Raw genomic sequence first — 23,221 nt, forward strand, 5'->3', positions numbered from 1 at the left:
TTGTCATTTATCCCCAGCCCCAATTAACGTAAGTCCTTTAATGGGCACGGAGAGGGGCTCGTTGCTCGCAGCTTCCACTAACGATGTGCAGTGTGGCTGTCCCGTGCGCTGTGCTTGCTCCCCGTGTGTTCTCATCTAATCTTTCGCTGATGCTCTGAGGAAGGCACAGGTCAAACACCCTTAATCTGAAAGTCTAAAATCCAAAATACCCTGAAATGCCTTTTGAACACCAGAGTGATGCCAGAAGTAGAAAATTACCCACCTTGACCTCCTGTGACAGATTTCAGTTAAAAAACAGAAGCAATAAAAAATAGGGTGTAAATTTAGCTGCAGGTTATGTTTATAACATGAATATAAAACATAACTGAATTTTGTGTCCTTTCCCCAAGATAGTTCATCATGTCCATGCAAATATTCTGAAACCTGAAAAATCCCTAAACTTGAAACGCCTCTGGTCTCACGCGTTCAGGTGAGGTCACTCAGCTTGTACTGTTACTTGTTCCAACTTACAAACAGGAGAGCAGAAATGTGAGAGGTTATGTGGCTTTCTCAAGGTCACATGCCCAGTCAGCGGCATGGCAAGGATTTGGGCCTAAGCCACTTGGTGACCAACACCCATACTTTCCACCCCTGTGCTGAGACTTGGGAATAAAAGGTAAAGGCGAGTAAGGGCAAAGCTGTGGCTCCGTGAGCTGCCCTTTGCGATGCTGCCTACCTCTTGTTCTGCCTCCTGCGTTCTGCATATGGGCGTCGGTGAGGAGGGCTGCGTGGCACAGTGTTTTTGGCAGGAAGAGCAGATGTGCTGCTAGAATGACCTTCCTCTCCCTCCAGGCATGGAGAGGCACATTGAAGAAGATGAGGTCCGGTCGTCAGCTGACCTTCGGATTCGGAAGTCCCAGGTAAGTTTATCCTTGGTCTAGCAATCATAGTCCTTTAATATTTTTTTCAGCTTTGGAATACTTTCTTTCTTTCTCTCTTTCTTTCTTTCTTTCTTTTCTTTCTTTCTCTTTTCTTTCTTTCTCTTTCTCTCTCTCTCCCTTCCTTCCCTCCCTCCCTCCTTCCCTCCTTTCTTCCCTCTTTCCCTCCCTTCCTTCCTTCCTTCCTTCCTTCCTTCCTTCCTTCCTTCCTTCCTTCCTTCCTTCCATTCTTCATTGGAACTCAGTTTGAAGAACTGGTAAAGGAGACGTATCCAGGTTGAAGCAGTCGGGACTAGCATGTTGCCCTTTTGACCCTTCTCTCACCATCCCCTTCTCTAAGGAGATCCTTGATTACTTCTGAGACTCTCCAGAGCACAGGTTGTTCTCTCTCTTCTATCCACTTACCCGTTTTTGGTGGCACTGAGGATGGAACCCAGGGCCTTGTGCAGTCTCCTCCTTTTACAGGCAAGGAAATTGGTGTCCTCTTAGTCATTAGTTGCCCAGTTTGGAACTAGGGACGTTGGGGTTCATCACAGCTAGGACCCTTGACCTTACAGAAGCAGCATGACATCTAGGTGGCACAGGAGCTATTACTTACGGGCCAGCACAATGGTGTGATAAGACGTAATTAAACTTGTGGTGTTCTCAGCATTCAACACTCTTGGGGGGAGCTGGGGGTGACCAGAGTGCCAGGGTGGGCGGGCTCGAGAGGTGGGGTTTCCCCTCACACATGCGCGCGTGTGGGCAGCAGGTGACATGAAGAGGACAGCATGTCTGGAGAAGGTTGTTGTGGGCCAGCAACGCTGAATGGGAGATAACGCAGCAGAACATTCCAGAGGCCTTCGGATACCAGTCTGAGAGACTGGATCTGATCCAGTAGCCTTAGGACATTATGGTGGATCCAGTTTGAAAGCTGGATGAGTGGGGAAGAGACCGGAGGCTGTAGGTCTCTACGTTTTTGCACCAGTTAGCAAAAGTTTGGTCTGAATTTGCATGGAGGGGTGGGTTTGGAAAAAGTAGAGCAAAGGAGAAATGAGTAGGGCTTGATGCTGGGGGAAGGCAGGGAATGCAAAGGACTACGAAGCTTTGAGCGTAGGCATCCAGGGCTGCTGAGAGAATGGAACTGTGTGTAAGCGAGCAAAGTTGGGAAGATGAGTGAGGAACTCGGGGGTCTTTGCCGGACATGATATGTGAGAGGGCGGGGCCCGCTGAGAAAGCAAGCCAGGGGCTGCGGCAGAAAAACGCTACCAGGCCAGGTGGGTGCGGGCAGGGCTTTGAGGTCCTCACGTTAGCTCTCTTTGCCTCACAGTTACCACGTGAGGTCAGCAGAGCAGGGAGCAGTGCTGAAGCCGTGTTTCGGAATCGGCATGGACTCTCCCAGGGGCTCAAAACCAGATCATGAGGTTGGATCTGCTAGGAGGTCCTGGTTCCAGGCTCAGGGCTGCTGCAGGCCAGGCCGTGTGGGGTGGGGGGAGGGGTTTTCCGGCAGCCACAGACCTTCCTCTTGTTACCGGCCTGGGGGCTGACACGCTTCACATTGTTCCCGTAGCACTCCGTCCTCTCCCGGAAGTTCGTGGAGGTGATGACCAAGTACAACGAGGCACAGGTGGACTTCCGTGAGCGCAGCAAAGGGCGAATCCAGCGGCAGCTTGAAATCAGTATGTGTTTGAGATTTGGCGCGTGCTCTCCCGTGCTTTTCTCCGCCCCGTCGTTGCCCATCCCAAGTTGGGAGACTGGGAGAAGCAGCAGCAACGCTGCCTGTGGTGTCTGCACCCTGCCTTGTCCTGAGCCCAGAACAGGTGGTACAACACTGGCACCCCCTGAGCGCTGTGTCTTAGGCTGGAAGTGCACGAGGTCTGTCAGGCTCGAGTAACTATTCTGATGGGATGGGGCACTTCCTCAGAGCTACAGGGGAGACACTTGCTAAACACTTGGTCTCCGGTGGCTTCGCTACATTTTTGCTGCGTTAGACAGCAAAGCACATTAAAAAAATAAAAGTATGGAACTAGCTGCTCTGAGGAATAAGGAAACCAGTAAAGCCGTGGCCTCTAGGAGTTTAATAATATGGAAGGCAAGGCCCTGCAGGCCAAGTGTACTTCAAGTGGGAGGGACTGTGTGAACAAGGGTGCAATCAAGAAAGAGCAAGTATGTTTAGGAGTGGCAGTTTGTCCTGGGTCTGGGAAGAGGGTGTGTTTGCAGCTGCAGGTCAGGGCCATGCGGGTTGAGGGAAGGTTTGCCCATGAGCCGTGCTTTGTTACGAGGGGCCCAAGTCCCAGGTGGAGCACGTGGGGCCAGGAAATAGCCTGAGCGGGGAGACAGTGGATCCTCTGTAGTAGGTGCTTTAGGAAGGGAACTCCTGACCCTGTTAAGGGTGGATTGGATTAGGGAGAACTCAGAAAAAAAAGGAGACTGGAGGCTAAGGGAGTGTATGGGGGTCCTGGTCCTTACGGTGAAGCCACCATATTCCTAGTTTCTGGGAGCTCTTGAAATGGGGTGTGCTTTGAACTTGTGTTTGATGTTCCACTTCTTGTGTTAAAAAGCTGGCAAAAAGACTACGGATGAGGAGCTGGAGGAGATGCTGGAGAGCGACAATCCTGCCATCTTCACTTCCGGGGTGAGTGACTCGGCGCTGTGGCCGGGGTCTCCCAGGCCTTGCAGGCAGGGGCGAGCAGCATCACTGGGAGGTGGGGGCTGTGCGGAGGCAGCCTTTGCTGCGGGGGTGCCAGTGTCCTGTGTGTGCCTGGGTGTAGATCATCGACTCCCAGATCTCCAAGCAAGCCCTCAGTGAGATCGAGGGTCGGCACAAGGACATTGTGAGGCTGGAGAGCAGCATCAAGGAGCTCCACGACATGTTCATGGACATCGCCATGCTGGTGGAGAACCAGGTGAGTGGCAGCGGGAGAGCAAGGCCCAGGCTCTCCGAGGGCAGAGGAGGATATGGGGAGGCAGGCGAGGCGGGGCAGGACAGCCAGGGAGCGTGCACATGGAATAAATCCCAGTATCCCAGTATCTTCCATGTGCGTTCTTAGCAAACGCGGACCCTTTGGGTTGTCTCATCCTTGTCATTCCTGCCCGCTGCTGTGCCCTCGCCGTCTTTTCTGATTCATCTAGTTTTGATTCATACAGTTATAAAGTATCTTTGGTTTGTGTAGTATCTTGTCCACTCAGCCTGGGGATCAATTTTTTCCTTCCTTTTTAATTTTTTAAAAATTAGAGATACAGGTTCTTAATGATGCCTTAAAAGTCTCCTGATAGGAACCATTTCAGTGGCGACATTGAAAACCTGTGATCTTATCTTAGTTCAAGGTGAAAATGGAGAACTATTTAAAATGGCGGTTTTTATTCTTTTCCATTTTTGTTTTTCGAAACTTTCTGAAATATTTGGCACTTTTTGCTAAGGAACAAGAGCAGACATGAAGAAATAGTAAAAGAGTATTTACAGATGAGCTGGAAACACCCCAGGCGCTCAGCTGGGTGGGCGCTCACCCAGCACCCTCGCTCGGGGACACCTGGCTGCAGACGGAGCCAGCTTCACAGAGTCCGGCGGTTCCTACTTCTTACCGTGCCACAGGGCCGTAGGGATGTGCCACGTTTACCAGGAACCTCAGCTGCACTGCCAGCTGCACAGGACTGCACGCTGCTGCCTTAGCACACAGGCTGCAAAGCCTAGCTGAAGCCCAGGCGCTGCTGCGCGGTGTTTCTCTGCTAGGGGTGCACTGCCTTGTCCAGCCCTTTCCTGCCCCTTGAGACCATTTCTCAAGTCCCTCCATCCCGAATCTTCTTTTTCTCCCCCCACACTGCCTTGCCGAGGAACTGGTTTGGGATTCAAGTGATGGTAAGTTCCTTACCTTGTTTGCAGAGGGCCATTATGTGATGGTGTTAGATCAAGGAAGGCTGGAGTGAAGGAGGGGAGTTCCCATCCTCAGATGCCGCCTACAAGTTAACTGCAGTGAAAAAAAAAAATTCCCTGTCAGAGAGTAACAGCTGGAGGATGGTTGGGAATCTTACTGAGTCCACTGTCTACGGAGGAAGAGAACCAAATAATTTAAGTAAATCCCACGTCTGTCACTTACGGGGCCTGGGAATTTCTCTTGGAGAAAGCGTAAGTTCCCAACCTGAGACACTCACTGAGAACCTACTGTGTGCCATGCACCGGTCTGCAGTAGTGAACTAACCTCACAGGCTGAGTGACCTTGGTGCAACCCTGAATGACCAGAAAGAGGCCAGGATCCTGGTGATGCTCAAACGACAACAGCAGCAACAGCAACAAAACACAAAACATGAGACACTCTTTTGGTCCCTTCCCATGTGCTTAAGTTAAAGAACAAAAAGTGGGAAGGGATCCCTCCAGATACATTCCTGTGTGGTTACCGGGCTTCTAGCCAGTCTGCTTCCGATGCCTCCTCACCGGGGCGGTCACAGGAGGTACCTACGTGAATGCTCCTTGGTGCGCGAGCACCCAGCACCGGCGAACCACCGGTTGTCCCCGGGGCGTGTGCACAGGGGCCCTACCAAGTCCTCGGTTGCTCCTCGTGGCACTGTAATTGCTAGCTGCTCCGGTGGCTGCGCTGGGTGTGACTCATCTCTGTTCTTTGCAGGGGGAGATGTTAGATAACATAGAACTGAATGTCATGCACACAGTCGATCATGTGGAGAAGGCACAAGAAGAAACTAAAAGAGCTGTGAAATACCAGAGTCAGGCCCGGAAGGTGAGATTTTCCTGCTGCCTTCAGAGGAGAGAGTCCATGTGCTTTGCTCTCTGTCTCTGTCTCTTTCTGCTGCCACCGCTTCCTGCCCCTTGGTAAAGGGAGCCATGATCGACCGTATTGAGAACAACATGGACCAGTCAGTGGGCTTTGTGGAGCGGGCTGTCGCAGATACCAAAAAGGCAGTCAAGTATCAGAGTGAAGCCCGGCGGGTGAGCGCCTTAGTCTCAGTTGGCCTTACGTGCTTCTTCCTCTGGTCACCCCGCCTGTGCCGCTGGGCCCATGCCTTCCCTCTCCGTCCTGCTCAGCATCATCCAAAGCCTGTCCTAGAGCCCAGCTGCCTGCCCTCCCTCCCAGGCTGTCCTGCATGGATCTGGCGCACCTGCTTCCTAGCGAGAACCCACAGGGGACAGGCAGCTGTGCAGGGGGACACACAGCCAGGCGCTGTGCTGAGCTTCTGGCTGGCAGCTCCGGAGCCGCACGTGTGACCCGTTCTTCGGCATCCTCTGCGTTGTCCTCCCCTCCATTATCTAAGCCCTGGCCCCTTTTCTTTCCCCTGTTCGCAGCACTGTACTAAATGCTGGGTGAACAGCGCATCTATGGAAGCACCTATTTTTTTTTTTTTTTCTACTTTTAGATAAAATAACTGAGGGTTAGAGGTTAAGTGGCTGGCTTCAGTCCACCTCGTAGCACAGCTAGGATTCACATACAGATCCTAATCGTGTTCTTCTCACAGCACTGCTGAGTCTGTCCACCCTTTGGGTGCCCCTGTTGCTCAAGGACTTCTAAGCTTCTCTACTCACTGGCTATGGGTGTCCAGCTCTGGTGTCTGTCTTTTCCTGCTCTTACTTGATTATTGCTCTTGGGCTCTGAGACTTTTGATCTTTAGTTGTTTTTCTTCTACCTGTGCCTATTGCTTATGCAGGTATTCAGGGAGGTGGGGAGTTATTTTACACGGTGAATCCGTGCTGGACCATACTTCCTGATACCGTTCAGTATTCCGGGTCTGACAGGTACAGGTGGGCTTGAGGGGAAAGATGAACAGAAGATGGCAATTAGGACTGCACAGAAAATGTCTTAATACTTCCTCTTGAAGAGGAAGACTTTTTGTGTATAACTTGGCCAGTTTCTGCTTGGAGACCAGTAATAGTGGTTTTTATATCCATCCACATGTGCAGAATGAGTGTGAGCTGAGAGCTGAGGGAGAGCTCCATATTTCCGTCTGCTGGCGCTGCTAGCCAGGAAGTAATTTAAGAAGTAAAATATCTTTGAAGAATGTCTTTATGTAGAAACGTAAACCTCTCCCTATGCAGAGTAGTGGAGCTGGGTTTTAGATGAGCGGTTATTTTTTTGTAATAATTTGTTTTCACCTGTCTTATTCCTTCCTCCAGAAATTGATTATTATCATTGTGGTAGTTGTTGTGTTGCTGGGCATTTTAGCGTTGATTATTGGACTTTCCGTGGGGCTGAAATGAGAGCAGCCTCAGGGCTGCTGCACTGAAATGTAAGTAAACGGCTGGTTCTTGCGGGCTGGGGGTTGGCTTCTCAAGAGCAAAGAGCCTGGGCTTTCAGAGCCTACTGCTTTGCTTCGGTGACTGCCCTTGGGCACAGTGAACATCCTCAAACTTGGTGGCTGCGGGCGTTTTCATCTCCTTATAACCTGTCTCAGGCTCTGGCTGTAATGTAGGGGTCAGGTGTCCTGCTTATTCTTGTCCTGCACATTCTGTCGCTGTTCTTTCTGCTGTCATGTTTTGTCACCTCTCCTGGCACACTTGACTGTCCTGCCACGGAAGCAAGGGTGGAAGTTGGGGATAATCTGCCTTAGATCTGGGGGCTGTCTTCTGAATGCTTACAGGCTTTCATGAATGTTGGGCTTTGCTTTGAGTCGGGGTTGGGCCCCTTAGAATTTTATTTGTGGCTAACTGATTGGAATTTGAATGAGGTAATAACATTTTTGAGTGCTGAGTTGTGCCTGACAATTATCACAACACCCTTATGGGAGAGGTACACACATTTTACAGATAAAGGAGCTTGGTCTTTTTTTTTTTTTTTTTTTTGTGAGACCAGGCCTTGAACTCACTATGAAGCCCAGGCTGGCCTTGAACTTGAGGTGATCCTCCTAGCCTCGGATCCTCCTGCCTCAGCCTCTGAAGAGCCATGTGCCACCATGCCCAGCAAGGAAGAATTTAGTCTTAAAGAGAAATTAAGTAATGGCCAAGTTCACACAGCCAATAGTTCACTTAGGAAAGTTCTTTACTACATCTTAGCTTCTCTTTTTAAAATAAGGAAGCCATTTGTCATTGTCTGCAGAGTCCTGAGAACCTTAGAGAATAGGGGTTTTAAATTTTAGGCTATTTTATTTAAACTTTGTTTAGAAAGAGCTGACCACTGCATTTGGCTTAATAGCAGTTGGCATGACTATTAGATAAAAATCTAGTTATTGGGATTATTAAGATTTTTGTCACTTTTGAAATATTTTTTTCTGAATATAGCATGCATTTCTAAAAAAGGCCTACAGAATTAAAAAACCCTAAATTAACTTCTAATGTAATTGCTGATAACCTTGTGACACACTGATACACATGTATAGTTTACTTAGTTCAGACTATATTATCTATAGTTTGTTCCCAGTTACAAAATCATAAGCATTACTTCACATCACTAAAATCTTTCAAAATCTAATTTTCAGCATGCAATTGTTGATATACTCAAATATTTAATACTTCAATGTTGGAGTTTGTTGTATTGCTTTCATAGTGTGACTAACCTTATGTAATATTTTTCTCATTTTTCTGTTTATTGTGAATTCATAGAAGTTGGGTTACTGAGGTAACATACACATATTAAGTCCTGCTGCATACTTCCATGTTGATTTCCACAGAGGATTCTTCCTTCCTTCCTTCCTGTTTTCTTTTCTTTTCTCTCTCTCTCCCTTCCCTTCCCTCCCCTTCCCTCCCCTTCCCTTCCTTTTGTTTCCTGAGATTATTATTCTCAGATTTTTTTTTCCCCCAGTACCGGGAATCGAACTCACGACCTTGCACTTGCTAGGCAGGTGCTGTGCCGTAAATCCCCAGCCCCTATTCTCAGATTATTATTCACCTGGCTTCAAGAAAAGCAGTGAGGTGACCCATCTTTCACAGGCACTTAACTGTAGGCTCTTTTTCTTTTCTTTTTTTGGGGGGCATTTGGAAAGTGTAGTTCTTGAAGGCTTTTTGATTATTAAAATTTTAGTTTTATTCTGAGTTTTAGCTGTCTTTTTGGAAAAGATGTTTAAAAATGGTGTAATACTTGTTAGCGTTCCTTATATGGATGAAAGATATCTTGTAAATTCATGGTGCTCTTTAACATTCATCCCTAACTCCAGGAATGCAGAATGTAAATGAAGGAGACTCATGTTTTAGTTAACCCAGTCTTTAAGACTCTAAGCTGCTGAGTAGTTAAGGTGCTTGTCACAGTGTGTTCTGCGTGCTGTGGTAAGGTCCACACTGATACTGCCCAGGTCTGGGCTGCCCTGTCACCCCGGGTGCTCTCTGAGCTAAGGGAAGGGAGGCAGTCGTGTTTACACTCCCCAGTGGTATGCCAGTTTTAGAGTACTATCTGCACACCCAATTGACAGATGGGGAACCTCTTTGATTAGCTGGACGTAGTGGTGTACACCTGTAATCCCAGCACTGGGGAGGCTGAACCAGGAGGATTGTCACAAGTTCAAGGCCAGCCAGAATTACATAGTAAAACTCTGTCTCAATCCCCCTCCTCAAAAGGACACCCCAAAAAACTTGCCCAAGCTGAGGCAGAGTAACCATAATGTGACCTTGAACTTCTCCATGCTCTTTGCATTGTGCCTTTCTGCTTTCAAAGAGAAGGGTATGTTCGTGGAGAAGACTAATATCAGAACGCTCCCTAAGCTTGTATTCAAAGGAGGCCACTTTCAGCCAGTGACTGTGTCCCACCGGAGTCCTTGAGGAGGTGTGGCAGCCTGTGCCACACCTGTGATAGAAGGCCTGGCGGTCCGTCTCTTCTCCCCGCTCAGGGTTGGGACCTGTGGTTTTTATGTGAATTAACTCCTGGCCCTGCCTTAGGTCCGTCTGTGTGTGGCTTGGTGCTGATCACTCGGTTGCTCTCCTTCTTGCAGTTATTTCCGCTCTTTCCTCCCCACCTCCTCAGTTTGCAGCTGACTGCTCCTGTTGCTCCCCACCACCATCGTGAACACTGATGAGCTCCTCCTCTCCCTGCTTCTCATAGAACCTGATTACACTCCAGCCTGGCGTGGCCGCCCTTGTCTGCCGATGAAAACAGTCTCAGTGGCCTTCCTGAGAGTGAGGGGGAGCTCTCCCTTTGTTTCCTTGTAACCTTCCTTGGACCTGATGCAGCAGCCCTGGAGGAACCTAATCTACTTAATGGCCACGAGTTCTCCTCAAAACCACCTCCTGCCCCAGCAACTGAAGTGCCTTCTCCTTGGACTGTCTGAACCGACCCAGCTTGTTCCCTCCCTGTGTCCAATTGTGCCTTGTACCTTGGGAAGCCCATGTGAAACTGTCCCAAGGTACTGTATGATCTACCTCATGGAGTATTTTTTGCCCAGAAATTGCAATGTACTTTTTTTAGGGAGTATCTTTAATAATGCAGAAGGATTCCTGTAGCTTTGGCAACAGTAGGGCTTGCCTCAGTCTTCAGCCTGGCAAGATGCCAGTGTTCAGACTTGTCCCCGTGTCCTGGAAACAGAAGGGACCAGCAGATGCCATTTTGGTTTGGCAAGTTGACTGCTTTGAAGTCAGGCTCTGAGTAAGTTCAGCTTGGGGGCCAGGTTCCCCTTCCTGTGTCGTGTTCTTTCATGTTTACTCAGAGGAAGCAAGATACAGTCGTTGGAGGTTATCATTTGCAAAGGCAACTGTGTCTGAGACTCATGTACCTATACGTGTCTGTCTCTCAGGAAGTAGAAAATGAGAAGTGGAAGATACTATGACCTCACAAAAACCAGCCAACCAAACACAGAAACTTTGAGTTAGGCTATCAACTAGGTAAGGACTATTTGCTTTCCTGCAGCTGAATCTTCCCCTTTCAGGACTAGGGTCTTCCCATGCTATCAAGATGCCTGTTTTCTGGATGAGTACTGGGAGAATCAAATGAGCTCTCTGGAGTGCGGACTGAGTTGATCCCCGTAACATTTTTCTGCATAGCAGATGGGAGGTGTAATGAACGTTTGGCACTTTTCCCAGCTGCAGCTTCTAGGAGGCTTGTCCAGAGACTATCCCGCAGCAATCTGGTATTACTCGCATGACCTTTGGGATGTCCTGACTCTGGGGCTGAGTCAGCTGGGACAGCCCAGAAATTAGAGTGGCTCTTCCTGCTCTGGGTTAATGAGATTTACAGGTTCTTTGTTTCCTTCAATTCTTATCACAGAGGAAGCAACGGCCAGGAAATCTTGAAATGACTGCTCACCCAACGGTGGGCCCCTTAGGTCCCGCCTATTCTCACCCAGTCTTCCGGATTTAGGTACGAGCCGTATTTCAGCTCTGCCTCTAATGGTCTCTTGGACAGGGCGAGTGCTGCCCACTAGCTTCCCTTGCACAGGTTCCCCCTTCCCAGCACGCAGACAGAGCCGCAGTGTGCCCCCCTCCCGCCTCGGTTATGAAGTCTGACAGGGACTGGCTCCGGCGACAAGCGGGGAGACAAACGCTAGTCCCAGGCCTTGGCTCCCTTCTGAGATTGAGGCCTGGTACTTACACTTTGGAACGCAACCTGTGAAGGGTATTGCTTGTATTTTTTTAAATGGAAACTTGATTATTTTATTGCTAATTTAAAAATAAATGACTTTATATTGATTGTGAAATGGTTCCACCTCACTGCAAAACACAGGGTAATTTCTTGCCACTACGTGATTTTTGTTCAGGTTTTGGAATAGAGTTAAGCCCTAGCCCTTCCTCAGTGATGGTTCCGAAGTTCAGTTTTGTGAAAGTGGCTTCACTTCCCAAACGTGTCGTAACTGTACTTGAGTTTGAGTTGAGGGGCTGCCCCTGGAAGGCTCACTTGCTGCGCACCTCGCCTCACCCAGGAGGACACATCTGTGGCGTCCCCTGCTGGAAGGTGGAACGGCACCTCCACACCCAGGTCCCTGTTGGTCTGGTTTTTGGCTCTTTCACCCGGGAACACTTCTGAGAACACTCTGGGTTCTGGAAGCCAGATCCATCTCCTTTCCCGTGGCTCCCTCCCCTCCGACCCGCTTCCGTGTCTGGAAACCTTCGTCAGACCCATCTGTGCACAGCGATGGCATTTCTCACGTGCTTTTTCTCTCCTTGTCTGGACGAGCAGAAGAAGATCATGATCATGATCTGCTGTGTAATCCTTGCGATTATCTTGGCTTCTACCATTGGGGGCATATTTGCCTAGAAAGGTGAGCCATCTGTGGGGCGGGCCGGGTCTGCTTTCCACTTGGCACTTGCGTTCAGGGCTTCACTGTTCCCGAGTCCGAACAGGATGAGTGCTCGAATAGGGTTAGTGAAAACTAAAGGGATGCGTCAGGGAGAAAAACGAGTTAAGCGTGAGTAAGAGGCGGGCAGTCAGAGGAGTGGAAAGGGACGCGAAGGCAGCTGTCCGTCCCATAACTGAATCTGGGAGCAGAGCGCAGTACTTTGAATAGTGTGAAGGTGCAGAACTTAAGCCTTGGAATCTGAGAATGGGAAAGGAGCAAGAGTGAGTTTTCGCATTAGGTGGACCCTGAGCTGCTTAGAAGAGCCACAGCGGACCTGCACCAGGTCAACCTCTCCCCTTCCAAGGTCAGGACAGGTTAGCACGGCCTGAGGAAGGGAGCTGGTGATCCTGGCCGTGAACCTACGCTGGTAACTGATGACCGTCCCCCCTCTGCCCTCACAGATGGACCCTCGGCCGGCACTTCCAGTCCTCCTCCCGCCTCTGTGCCATCACTTCTCCACTGCAGACTTCTCCTCAGCCACACCTTTCTCCACTAGGAAACTTCTCGTGACGCTGGGCACAAATAAACTACTTACATGTTATGCAAAGGGAGAACAAATTTATGAAAATACAGTGGGGAGGGCTGGGGTGAAGGAAGAGGTCACAGCAGCGTACAGCTGTTTGGGTGGAGGGTTAAAGGCGGGGCCTGCAGGGTGCGGAGTACACACACTGGTGCTCAGGCCACGCTTGAACCTGTGGGTGGCTGTGAAGAGGTGGGTGTTGCAGCTCAGCCCGTGTCTTAGGGGTTTTTTCTTTGCTGGGACACTTTTCTCATTGCTGGGACAAAATACCCAGACACCCAAAGTTAGAGGAAAGACTGATGTAGGTCGTGGTTTGTGGAGGTTTCAGTCCCTAATCTGCTGGCTCCAAGGCAGGGCAGCATGGCAGAGGGGCAACAGGCCATGGCAGCAGAGGACAGCAAAGGCAACAAGAGGCCTTACCGGCATCTTCCTGCTCCTTTTATAGTGTATCTACACTGCTGGGATTAGGACGGTGCCAACTCAGTCAGTGGACTGACTTAGTAATCACACAGCCTAGTCCCATCACCATACACTCTAGACTCGGCCACCTCTGAAAAAGCCTCACCCAAGACTGCACGCGATGTTGTGGGTGGGGGATCTAGACACCAGCCACACGACACCCGGCCCAGCAGGGTCGTACGTGAACTGCTGCAAGGTGATCAGGATCAGGACACTTGTTGCTTCTGCTTAGGCCTCTTCCAGGTCTCACCCTTGAGCAATCGTGCATCTGCTTCCTTCAGCAGGTCCTCAAGGTGAGGCTCATTCAAGGATGGGCACCATGCCTGTCCTGCTCATTGTGTCCCCACTGCTTGGCACAGTGCCTGCCAGTCACAGGTGCTCAAATATTTGCTGACCGAATTACCTATCATCAGGCTGTGATTTCATTCTTGGAGGAAGCCTTGGGTTTGACTTCTATCTATGAGACATCACTGGGAGCATGGCTTATTGCTCTCAGGGGCTGTGGAAAGCTGCCTGGCCACGGGCTGATCCATTCACGTAAAAAGGCTCCAACTTCGCCCCCAGTCACAACAGATGCTCTGAAGTGCTGTTTCTGTGGGTGGTAACGGTGGAACCCTATCCGTACCCTACATCCCGCGGACGAGATCACTGCAGGAGGGTGGCTGGGTAACTAAGTCCAGACGCCCAGCAGAAGCAGGCTGAACTCCCAACAATCAGCACCACCATTCTAACCCACCACAAAGGAGCTGTCAGCTCTCGTTTAAGGCTACTATCTCCTTTATTCAAAAAATAAATGTTCCACTTTGAATCAACGTGTTTCAAATCACATTAAGCGAAAGGAAATAGTCCTTTGGAAACAGAACAAGTGCAGGAAAGCATCATGTTCCTGACGATGGGGCAAGGTGTTTCCAGCAGCACTGTGACCCAGTGAGGACTCTCAGCAGGTGAACACACACACACACACACACACACACACACAGAGCTTTGAAGTCTGAAAGGCACACGAAGTGGGCTATAATGTGTGTGGCAGAGTCACCGATAAAACGTTCCCTAATCCCTGCCAAGAGAAGCGGAGAGACGCATCATCAGACTAGAGAGGACAGCCGCTCAGCACCGACACCTCTGCAGACCACCTCTGCAGACGAGAGCCAGTTTCCTTGGTCTCCCTCTCCCTGCCCACGAAGTCCGCACCGCGGCGCTCCCTTGGTGGGCAGGGTGTGTGGCCACACACACACACACACACACACACACACACACACACACACACGCACGCACGCACGCAGTGGCTGGGGGCGGAAGCACCGCCACCGTGGCCATCGCCTGCCGGGCAGCAGTGAGGGCTGCTTCTGCTCATCCTCTGATGTCTCTTCCCGGGCTTCCCTTTGAGCTGCTGGTCTTTCCTGGTGGATGCTGAGGATGTGTCCAGACGAGGCTCAGAGGGGCCACACCCCTGCAGTCAGGCAGGGGCCCTCCTTTTCTTCAGATCCACCAACTACTGTTTTGATAATTTCTGCAGGATGATCTCCTGCCTGGGGGCTTCGCTCTCCACTCACCTCACTTGCACCATGAGCTGAAGCTATTGCCCAGCACTGTCTAAACATTGTCCCCCATTCAAGATCCAGTGTGTTCAGCTTTAAAACCAGCTATTGTGTATGTAAGTGTAATAATTTAGTGATTATTATAGTGCAAGAGGATCATGAAAAATGTATTTAAAAACTGCAGTATACAACTCTTGAGGATCATCCAACTGTTCAGATTTGTACTTTTAAACTAAGTTCTTTTGTTGTATGTATGGTACTAGGATCAAACTCAGGGGTGCTCTACTGCTAGGCTCCATCCCCAGCCCTCTGTCTTGAGACAGACCCTTAAAATTGCCTAGGTTGGCCTTGAACTTGAGATCTTCCTGCTTCAGCCTCCTCCATAGCTGGGATTATAGGTGTGTACCACTATACCTGGCTGAAACTAAATTCTTACTTACTTTGCTGGAGCTTTTACTTTTAAATTTTTAAATGAAAATATGACCTGTTTCTCAGTGGGCTGTTCTCTACCCACTTTCAAAAAGCAAAACAAATTAAAAAAAAAAAATTTTAAAAATCTGAGATAGGTTTTCATTAAACTGCTAAGTTGCCCCGGTAGCGCTTGAACTTGTGATCCTCCTGCTTCAGTCTCCCAAAGTGCCGGGATTATAGGTATGTGCCACCACACCCAGCACAAATGGTTTAGTATTTCCATGAATTTGTGTTGATGGAAATATTAAGTTTGGTTTCAAGCAGGGCAGAGACTACTGCTGGCTGGCTCTAAAAGATTAAGCTCGTTATGGCAAACAGAGGTGGAGTGAGAGGGATGTGACTCATGTGGGGCCCCCATTCACCTGGCGGTGCTGATCTGTGCGCTGCACACCATAGGGGCTGTATAAAGCTGCCTGGCGATGGGCTGATCCACTTATGTATGCAAAATGCAAACCCTGCGGGGGACACAAACGTAGCACCAACACGCTCCCTCCTGCAACCTGGAAAGCACTGCACAAGCCCAACTGTGCCCTCTGTTTCTTCCTGTGAGCTACGTTCCTCAACATCCCCTCTTCCAAGACTGAAGGAAGGCAGGTGGCTGGGCACCAATAAACACCTGTCAAACCCAGTTCCTTATGCTGTCATTTTTCCTTGTTTGTGACTGGGAAAATGTCACAGAAGCCGGCCCCTGAAGTGTGGACGCACGTGCAGTGCAGACACGGAGCCAGGCTTGCACCAGTGGTGTGAAATGCCTGAAGACAGTTATTTACAATCCAGGGGAAGCCAGGGCGCGCCCCGATCTTCCTTATTCTCCCAAGGGATTTAAGGTGACCAAGAAGTTACACCCTGAGGTGATGCTCCAACTTTAATTATTAAAGAATCAGTGGGTAACAGAGCGTTTGAGAACTTACTGAACGTGCTGCTCCTCAGTTACAATCTAACAGCCACCCGGAGACCTCAAGGGCAAGCCGAGGAGAGTAGTACAGACTCCTTGTCGCAGTGACAGGCACGAGTGCTGGTTCCCTGTGCCCGTGCTACACACGGTGGGGCAGGTAGAACTTGCCCCAGTACCGCCCCTGCTGCGTCAGGTCATAGGGGCTCAGCACCTTGCGGATCCCCAACATGTTGGCAGTCACTATGCGCTCAAAGGTCCAGGGGTTCTGGTTGTTCCGTTTTCTTTCCTCCTGATCTCTCCGCATCTTCTCAAGTGTCTCTCGGCTCACAGCCTTCGCTGGGAAAGGTAACTTGTGGGCAACCTGGTTCAGGAAAGTTTGCACCTCCTTGAACTCGCAACGTCCACCTATCTCTACTAGGAGGCGGCCGGCCCTCACAGGTGTCACGTAGTGATCGACGGCACCTTTGCCTCCCCCCATGCGCTGCCCCACACCTTTGCGGGTGATGGGCTTGAAAGGTGCTGGTATTCGCCACATGGCGAACATGTTCTTGGCGTCCATAGACCGGTTGATTGTCAGGCGCATCATTTCAAAATGGCCCCAACGGAGGTAACCACCTCCAAGTGCCTACAAGTAACAGAAGCAGAGATGCGTGGGACCTGGGTAGCTTTCAGAGTCTGTATTACTATGTCTCCTTTTATGGTTGTAGGCTGTAACAACACACATGAATATGAAAGTAGGTTCCCAAAAGCCATAACACTCATTGTCTGGACTCCAACAGACAATGGAGGAAAAGCCTAGGGTAACAGAAATGAAGGAGAGCAAGGGCAGACCCATACCAGTGACAGTCAGGGAAGCCTTTGTGAGAAGGTGACATTTAAGCTGAGGACCAAAATACTAAGAACCAGCCAAGGGAAAACAGCATAGTTCCAGGCAGATCAACAGCTATGGAAAGGCCTGCGAAAGCAAAGGGCTTGCTGAGCGTGAGTGGAGACCAGTAGAGCTGGAGTGAGGAGCACGGAGAAAAGGCCCGAAGGCCTGGGAGGTCAGGAGGGGTGGACCATGCAGCCTGGGAAGGCGGACTTCACAATGTCTCCGGCTGCCTGATGGAAAATAAGCCCTAGTGCACAGCCACTTGTGCAGCAACTCATGCTACATCTTTACAGAAGCCATGCAGCAAGTAAGGACACAACTGCCCAAACCTACGTCACGGACTGTCTTTTTTACCCAGAGGCTTGAAACTCATGGTCTGGGCAGATTAGTTAGCCTCTTCCGCCTGTCTTGCATTAGCACCACCCACCCCATTTCATTTTCTGTAATTTCACTTATGAGTGGTCAACTATGGCCTGAGAATATTAAAGGGAAAATTCTGAAATAATTCATAATTTCTAAGCAGCATGCTGTTCTAAATAGCATTTTAAAATTTTACTTCTTCTGCTCAGCTCCTCCTGGAATGTGAATCACCTTTGTCTAGCATATCCACGCTGCACAAATTACCTGCCTGTTAAGTCACCTAGTGCCCATCTAGGTTACTAGACTGACCATCACAGTATCATGGCACTTGTATATATTCAGCACTGTCCTCACTCTCAAGTATCCAGTGGAAAACCTGGAATGTATCCCCTGTGGATAAGGTGAGGAGCTACTGTACCTTCACTCTATATTAAAAATAAAAACAAAGAATTTGCTAGCTTTCATTACTCACCAAAATCCCAAAATTGCCTTCTGTGAACTCAGTAGCTTCTGTGGAAGGTCCCCGTATATCATTCAAGTTTTTAGGTTCTCTTCTTACTTTTGGCATAAGTGGTGCCCTTTCAACAAATCTAAGCTTGGGCCTTTCTGGAATGGAAACACCTAAAGAACCACAGACAAGCAAGAATAAATAAAATTACACATCTCAAAGGATCTGCTTTCTTCCTAGAAAGATTAGTAATGCTCAAGTGAAGTTACAAGAAAGTTACCACTGAACAATTAATTCTGAAGACTACATTCTTCTTGGGCTGGGAAGATAGCTCAGCGGCACAGTGCCTGCCTGCAAATGCAAGGTCCTGAGTTTGAGTCCCAGTACCAAAAAAAAAAAAAAAAAAAAAAAAAGAAAGAAAAGAAAATCCTACATTCTTCTTATGGAAACTTTTAGTGACACTGGAATCTTCTGGTTATGATAATAAAGTAATAGAAGTATTCTTCAACTTTTGAAGATAGCAAAATTTTAACCTTCAAAACAAAATGCACTTATTAAAACCCTATTCTATAACATCTGTAGCAGGAACTGTTTGAAAATCGCTACTTCATTTAATCTTTAAAACAACTTTGTAGCCTTGGCCCATTTTTTAGGATATAATAGGATGTTTAATGTTAATTTTTTTAGGATATATAATAGGATGTTTAATATACATCAAAGGGCCAAAAACAAACGGTCAATTATTAGAAAGTGAACACATGAACACACATTGATCACCCAGGTCAATGAACACTGGGCAGGTTGTATTTTTAATGTCTATTTTATAGACAAACACAAAGCCTAGAAGCATCTATAATCTGTCCTAGGCTACCCAATGAAACAGGCAAAGCCAGACAGCATGATTTTAAAAAAATTACTGCCTCTGGACATTATTGGGGACAGTGGAGAACTCAATACTGTACATAAAAATATCAAAGTTCACTAGCCCTGTCACGTTTTTGTTGGGAAACTTACAACCCAGGAATCCTCTGACCAATGCTTTCTTTTATGCATGCAGAGGTTCTTCAGCTGAGCGCTGTACAGTTCCTACAATGTGCAACGGTGTGCCTGTGGGGTGAGGGTGGGTGGGCACAATTTCAGGACACATATGCGGCATCTTTATCAACTCTGGGAAAAAAACACTCATTGTGATTCATTAAAAAAGACATTTCTGTAGTGAAAGAAGCGTGGTTCCATGCGGAAAACCAACAGGAAACAGGAAACAGGAGACATCAAGCAGACATCAACAGTGGGCATAACATTATGATGTTTCAGCTTACAGAAACTTCCTCCTCCTAGCCTCTCTGCAACTACAAAGTTACTAACACCTTTTCTTTTGGCCTACAAGTCAATACCTACTTCCAGAGAACACAGAATTTAACAATTATGTGTAGAAGACAGTACCACTAAATGTCCTGTCCCCTTCCATTTTTTCAAGGTTTTCAGTACATTAAAAAAATAAAAGAATGGCAAGTTAAATTTATAAAACTGTGGCTACTTTAAATGTTTATGTTTAATAAACTGATACTTTTCACAGACTGTTAAATGATAATGAAATAAAAAGTCCCAATACGAGGTCAATTAGGTCTGGTTGAGAGGACCATGGGCCACAGAGCAGTGTGTGTCCAGGGGCGGGCAACAGGGGGCCGAAGCCATTGGACGTTTGCTCCTTATGAGCGGGGAGTGTGTGGCTTTCCTAACACCGCCTGGCAGTAGGGTATGGCTTCAGTGGACTATGGCGGTGCACACATGTAGTAACCCCAGCACTCCGGGAGGATGAGGCAGAAGGATCGCAAGTTCGTGCCCCGCGAGGGCAACTTGAAAAACACAAAAGGGCCGGGGACGTAGGTTCCATCCCCAGGCCTGCCCCGCCAGCTGCACCACGCCGTCCATACACACTGCTCGAAGGGTGCACGCGGACGGGGGCACAGGGTCGGCACGGGGTCTCCTCCGCCAACGGGGCGGGCCGGGCTCACCTTCGAAAGTTGGCACCGGGAGCAGCGTCTTCATGCCGGCGGCGGCGGCGGGGGCTGGCCGAGAACCTGCGAAGGCAATCCCGGTTAAATGCGCTGCGACACGCCACCCTGCGCCCGCGGACGCGCTCCCGGCGCTCCCCGAGAAGCCGCCCGGGACCTCCCGCCCGGACCCGCGGGCCGCCGAGGCCGCGGCGCGCGACGGGGCGGCCTCCTGAGGACCGAAAGGGCTCCCGACCTGACGAACCCGCCCGCAGCAGCGGCGCACGGGCGCGCGCCAGCGGCCTCCACATGCTCGCGCGTCCAGGTTCTCCTCGGGCGCGAGGAGCGACACTAGGAGGCCAGTCTGCACACGAATCCCGGACGCCACAGCGCCGGGCCGGAAGTTGTGCTCGCCTTGGTCCGTTCCTCAGAGAGTCCCGGCGGAAGCCGAAAAAACTCGAGCCGCGCATCTTGGTTCCGGAGCGGGGAGTGTGCGGGTCGTGCCCAGGTCTGGCGTCTTCTGTGCAGTCCGCGTCTGTTTTGTCATCGTTTCACAACACTGGCAAGGCGTGGGGTTTGCTTAGCATGGCAGTCCTTTACTCACTGCGTTATGGCCTTTCCCTGGAGGGAAAACACCACTGATTTGTTGTTGGTGTACATTGGCCCGAGCTGGCCAGGTGTCAGATGTGACCTCCTTGCTGAGCTCTGGCTCCCAGCAAATCCTCGCGACAGGCTTGCCGCCCGCAGGTCCCGCCCGCGGGCCGAAGGACCTCCCCCAGGGCCACCCCACAGAAAACGGTGCGCCCCGGAGTCCAGCACCGTGTCCCTCAGAGAAGGGACCAAGCCGATGAGTCACAGGTGTTACGTCCAGGGGCGGACAGCTCCCACGCCAGCCACCGTTCTGCTGAGAACGCAGCTCCCAGGTCCTAAGCCTGGCACCAGTGACGAAGGAAAACAGGGCAAAGTTTAGTATAACAGACGACGGCCTCTGTGGGGAAAAGATGGAAAAGGCCACGGACTCACACTTACTGTGAGTGGTGGGGGCGTCAGAGCTGAAAGTCCGCGAGCTCTCACCCACCCTGACCCCTGCTACTGGGGACTCACGTCTCTCCCGTCCCCCAGGTGGGCCTTGTCCTTGTCGCTCTCTGATCTGTTGCTTGACTGCCTTCCATCCTAACCTGGGCCTTCTGGTCATTTGGTGTCTCCCTGACGCTTTGTAATGAATGAGTAAAGAAAGGGCCTGTTATGAAGGCTCCTTACTTAATGATTGAGGGGCCTTGTGTACATGTGTGTATCTGGTGCAATATCATACTGATGTTAAAGTGAGAACATACATTCATGTGTATGTGCGTAGGTGCGTAGGTGTGTGCGTGTGTGGGCATGTCCTACATATTGAATAAGAGTCCTCAGGGTTCTTCTGGTCCCTGCATTCTGCCAGGTGGGTGAGGGGAGCTGGCTTTCCTGCTGATTGTGTTGCCGGGCCCTCCCCCAAGTGTAGCCTGCTTTCCCCTCCTTTGTGTTCCTCATTACCCCACTGCAGAGTCTATCTGTGGAGGCAGAAACTGCTTTCAGTGTTTCTTTATTGATCTTAATAGGGCTGGGGATATAGCTTGCAAGTGCAATGTGGTGAGTTCAATTCCTAGTACCAAAAAAAAAACAAACAAACAAACAAAAAAAAAAAACAAAAAAAAAAAAAGATAATGTGATCTTAATGAAGCTCAATGAGGCCTTTATCCCCCCTACAGGGCCTTCTGCCCCTTCACAGTGAAATAATGTGTAGTTATCCTTTGAGGAGAATGATGGAGAAGTCATTTTCACAAACCTGGAGCTTTTTAGTAATTAGAAAGAGAGAGGATCTTTATCCAAACTTCTGGGTCCCAAGTGGGATCCACAAATGAGGACTGAGGTCTGTTGTGATTAAATCTTTCACGAACGGCAGTGTCAAAAGCCCATGAAAGGTTGGCAGAGGTCCTGGGAGAATGCTGTTCATAATGTCATTCACCTCCTCATTCAGTAGGTGTCCACAGAGTTCGTGGAGCTTGTCACGGCCACTCTAAGGACCTCGTTTTACCTTGGTTACCTCTTAAGTGCTTGGCAGAAAGTTAGTCACTAGCAGGCTGGGGACTGGTGGCTGGGTGGCTGATTGAAAAGGTACTTTCCCTCCTTCACTTTTTACATCATTAGCTATAGATAAGAGCCACACAACTTAGGATTTCAAACTTTAGCTTAAAAGAATGTGACATCCTCTAACTGGGTTAATAAGGCCCAGAGCCTGGACAAAGTCCAGACAATGGGTGAGAGGTTAGAAAAACCTCAACGTGTCTCAAGCTACATTCCAGATAGCCACCTAAAGAGTAAACAGGAGCCTATTTTCCCTGAAGTAGGTAAACACAGCTCATTTTATTTACATGAGAACAGTGACCTCAGAGGAGGGAAGGATATTCCTTGGAAGACCCAGTTAATCATACAAATATAACCTGAAACCGGGCGTGGTTGCGCACGCCAGTAATTCCAACACAAAGGAGACAGAGGCACAAGGATTGTTGCGAGTTTGAGACCAGCCTAGTCTACAAAGTGAGCTCAAGGCCAGCCTGAACTGCATAGCAAGACCCTGTCTCAAACAAACAAACAAACCCAAAACAACAAAACAAAAAACCCCAAATAACCTGAGAGCTCATTCAGTGCAGATGTCATTTTATCAGTCTCTCACCTTCATGCTTGAAGGTCTTTTTCTTTCTCTGAAAATCTATCCTTTCTCCAATAATCTCTCCTTATATCCTGTAGCAGTGATGGCAAAACTCTGAGAGACCGAGCACCCCAACTGCAACCCCAAACCCACTTAGTTATTGCAAAGTGCCAACACTGCAACTAAACCCGAAGATAGAGGTTTTAGTTTAGGAAAAATAACTCATACATTAGCATCCTTTTTCTTAAGAGAAAAACTCAGTAACAGGTGTGCATAGGTTCGGCCACCACAGTCCTGTACAATAGCCTACATGTCTTGGCTGAAATCTTTCATCAAAGACACAAAGAATTGAGGTGTATTGTCAGTTCCTTGCTGTGTTACCTAGCTCCCGGGTAACGCGGAAGGACCCTGTCTTCAAAGAAGGTCATATTCTGAGAGAATGGGGTTAGACCTCCAACTTACAGAGGAAACACAATGCAGACTACAACAGATATTGCCCCAGGGAGGTCAGAAATGGTGAGAGATCGGGCAGGGAGATCTTACTTTATTGATAAAAACCTAAAATGAGGACCTGGAGATCCCCTTCTCCATTTTGTCTCCATTTCTGTCTCTGTCTTGGTGTGGAATTCAGAGCTGTATATATTACACTGTATTGGACATTTTAGTGTGAGTGTTTTCTGATACTAGCAGTGACAACACAGTTTTTAAGTTTATTTTTAAATTGAAGCAAAATGAGGAAATGCAAAACACAAAATAGAACAAAAAACCCCACTACAACAAACCAGCCACACTGAATTGATTGGATAAAAGTAAACTAAAGTTTACTTCTCATGGCACTCCAAGTTCTGTTTATGTAACCCACATACTGGTTATAGGTTAGCTTTCGT

At 49.0% G+C, this 23,221-nt stretch overlaps 2 protein-coding genes across 7 annotated transcripts in view; one reads left to right on the forward strand and one right to left on the reverse strand.

The window, feature by feature from the left end:
• Nucleotides 1-12,581, forward strand: part of Stx3 (syntaxin 3) — a 36,319-nt gene extending 23,738 nt beyond the window's left edge. Inside the window, exons 5-13 of one of the 6 annotated variants that reach the window (XR_001231701.1) lie at nucleotides 832-899; nucleotides 2,467-2,575; nucleotides 3,458-3,531; nucleotides 3,668-3,802; nucleotides 5,516-5,626; nucleotides 7,015-7,127; nucleotides 9,866-10,166; nucleotides 11,933-12,014; nucleotides 12,494-12,581. Coding sequence is in view for 4 of the 6 variants with exons in the window: in XM_013506462.1 (XP_013361916.1) it covers nucleotides 832-899; nucleotides 2,467-2,575; nucleotides 3,458-3,531; nucleotides 3,668-3,802; nucleotides 5,725-6,111 (773 nt within the window). In the remaining 2 variants the exon portion in view is untranslated. The other 5 variants (XR_001231702.1, XM_013506464.1, XM_013506463.1 and 2 more) reach the window with 5 other exon arrangements.
• A 3,338-nt stretch (nucleotides 12,582-15,919) lies between these two features.
• Mrpl16 (mitochondrial ribosomal protein L16) lies at nucleotides 15,920-20,335 on the reverse strand. Its single transcript, XM_005408066.2, has 4 exons — nucleotides 19,905-20,335; nucleotides 19,670-19,735; nucleotides 17,679-17,827; nucleotides 15,920-16,600 (listed from the first exon to the last, which is right to left on the reverse strand). The coding sequence occupies exons 1-4, from the start codon at nucleotides 20,116-20,118 to the stop codon at nucleotides 16,115-16,117; spliced, it is 915 nt and encodes a 304-aa protein (XP_005408123.1). The 5' UTR covers nucleotides 20,119-20,335; the 3' UTR covers nucleotides 15,920-16,114.
• Nucleotides 20,336-23,221: the final 2,886 nt, after the last annotated feature.

This window comes from Chinchilla lanigera, unplaced genomic scaffold (assembly GCF_000276665.1).
Source record: "Chinchilla lanigera isolate Chin_1 unplaced genomic scaffold, ChiLan1.0 scaffold00110, whole genome shotgun sequence".
NCBI classification, from domain to species: domain Eukaryota; kingdom Metazoa; phylum Chordata; class Mammalia; order Rodentia; family Chinchillidae; genus Chinchilla; species Chinchilla lanigera.

Excerpts from the sequence above, each read along its gene's own strand:
- Mrpl16 (XM_005408066.2), bottom strand. The coding sequence starts at position 20,118 with ATGCGCGGCTCGAGTTTTTTCGGCTTCCGCCGGGACTCTCTGAGGAAC. Across the intron at positions 19,736-19,904 it reads GCTGCGGGCGGGTTCGTCAG|GTTCTCGGCCAGCCCCCGCC; the intron begins GTCGGGAGCCCT and ends TTGCCTTCGCAG. Across the intron at positions 17,828-19,669 it reads CCCGGTGCCAACTTTCGAAG|GTGTTTCCATTCCAGAAAGG; the intron begins GTGAGCCCGGCC and ends GTGGTTCTTTAG.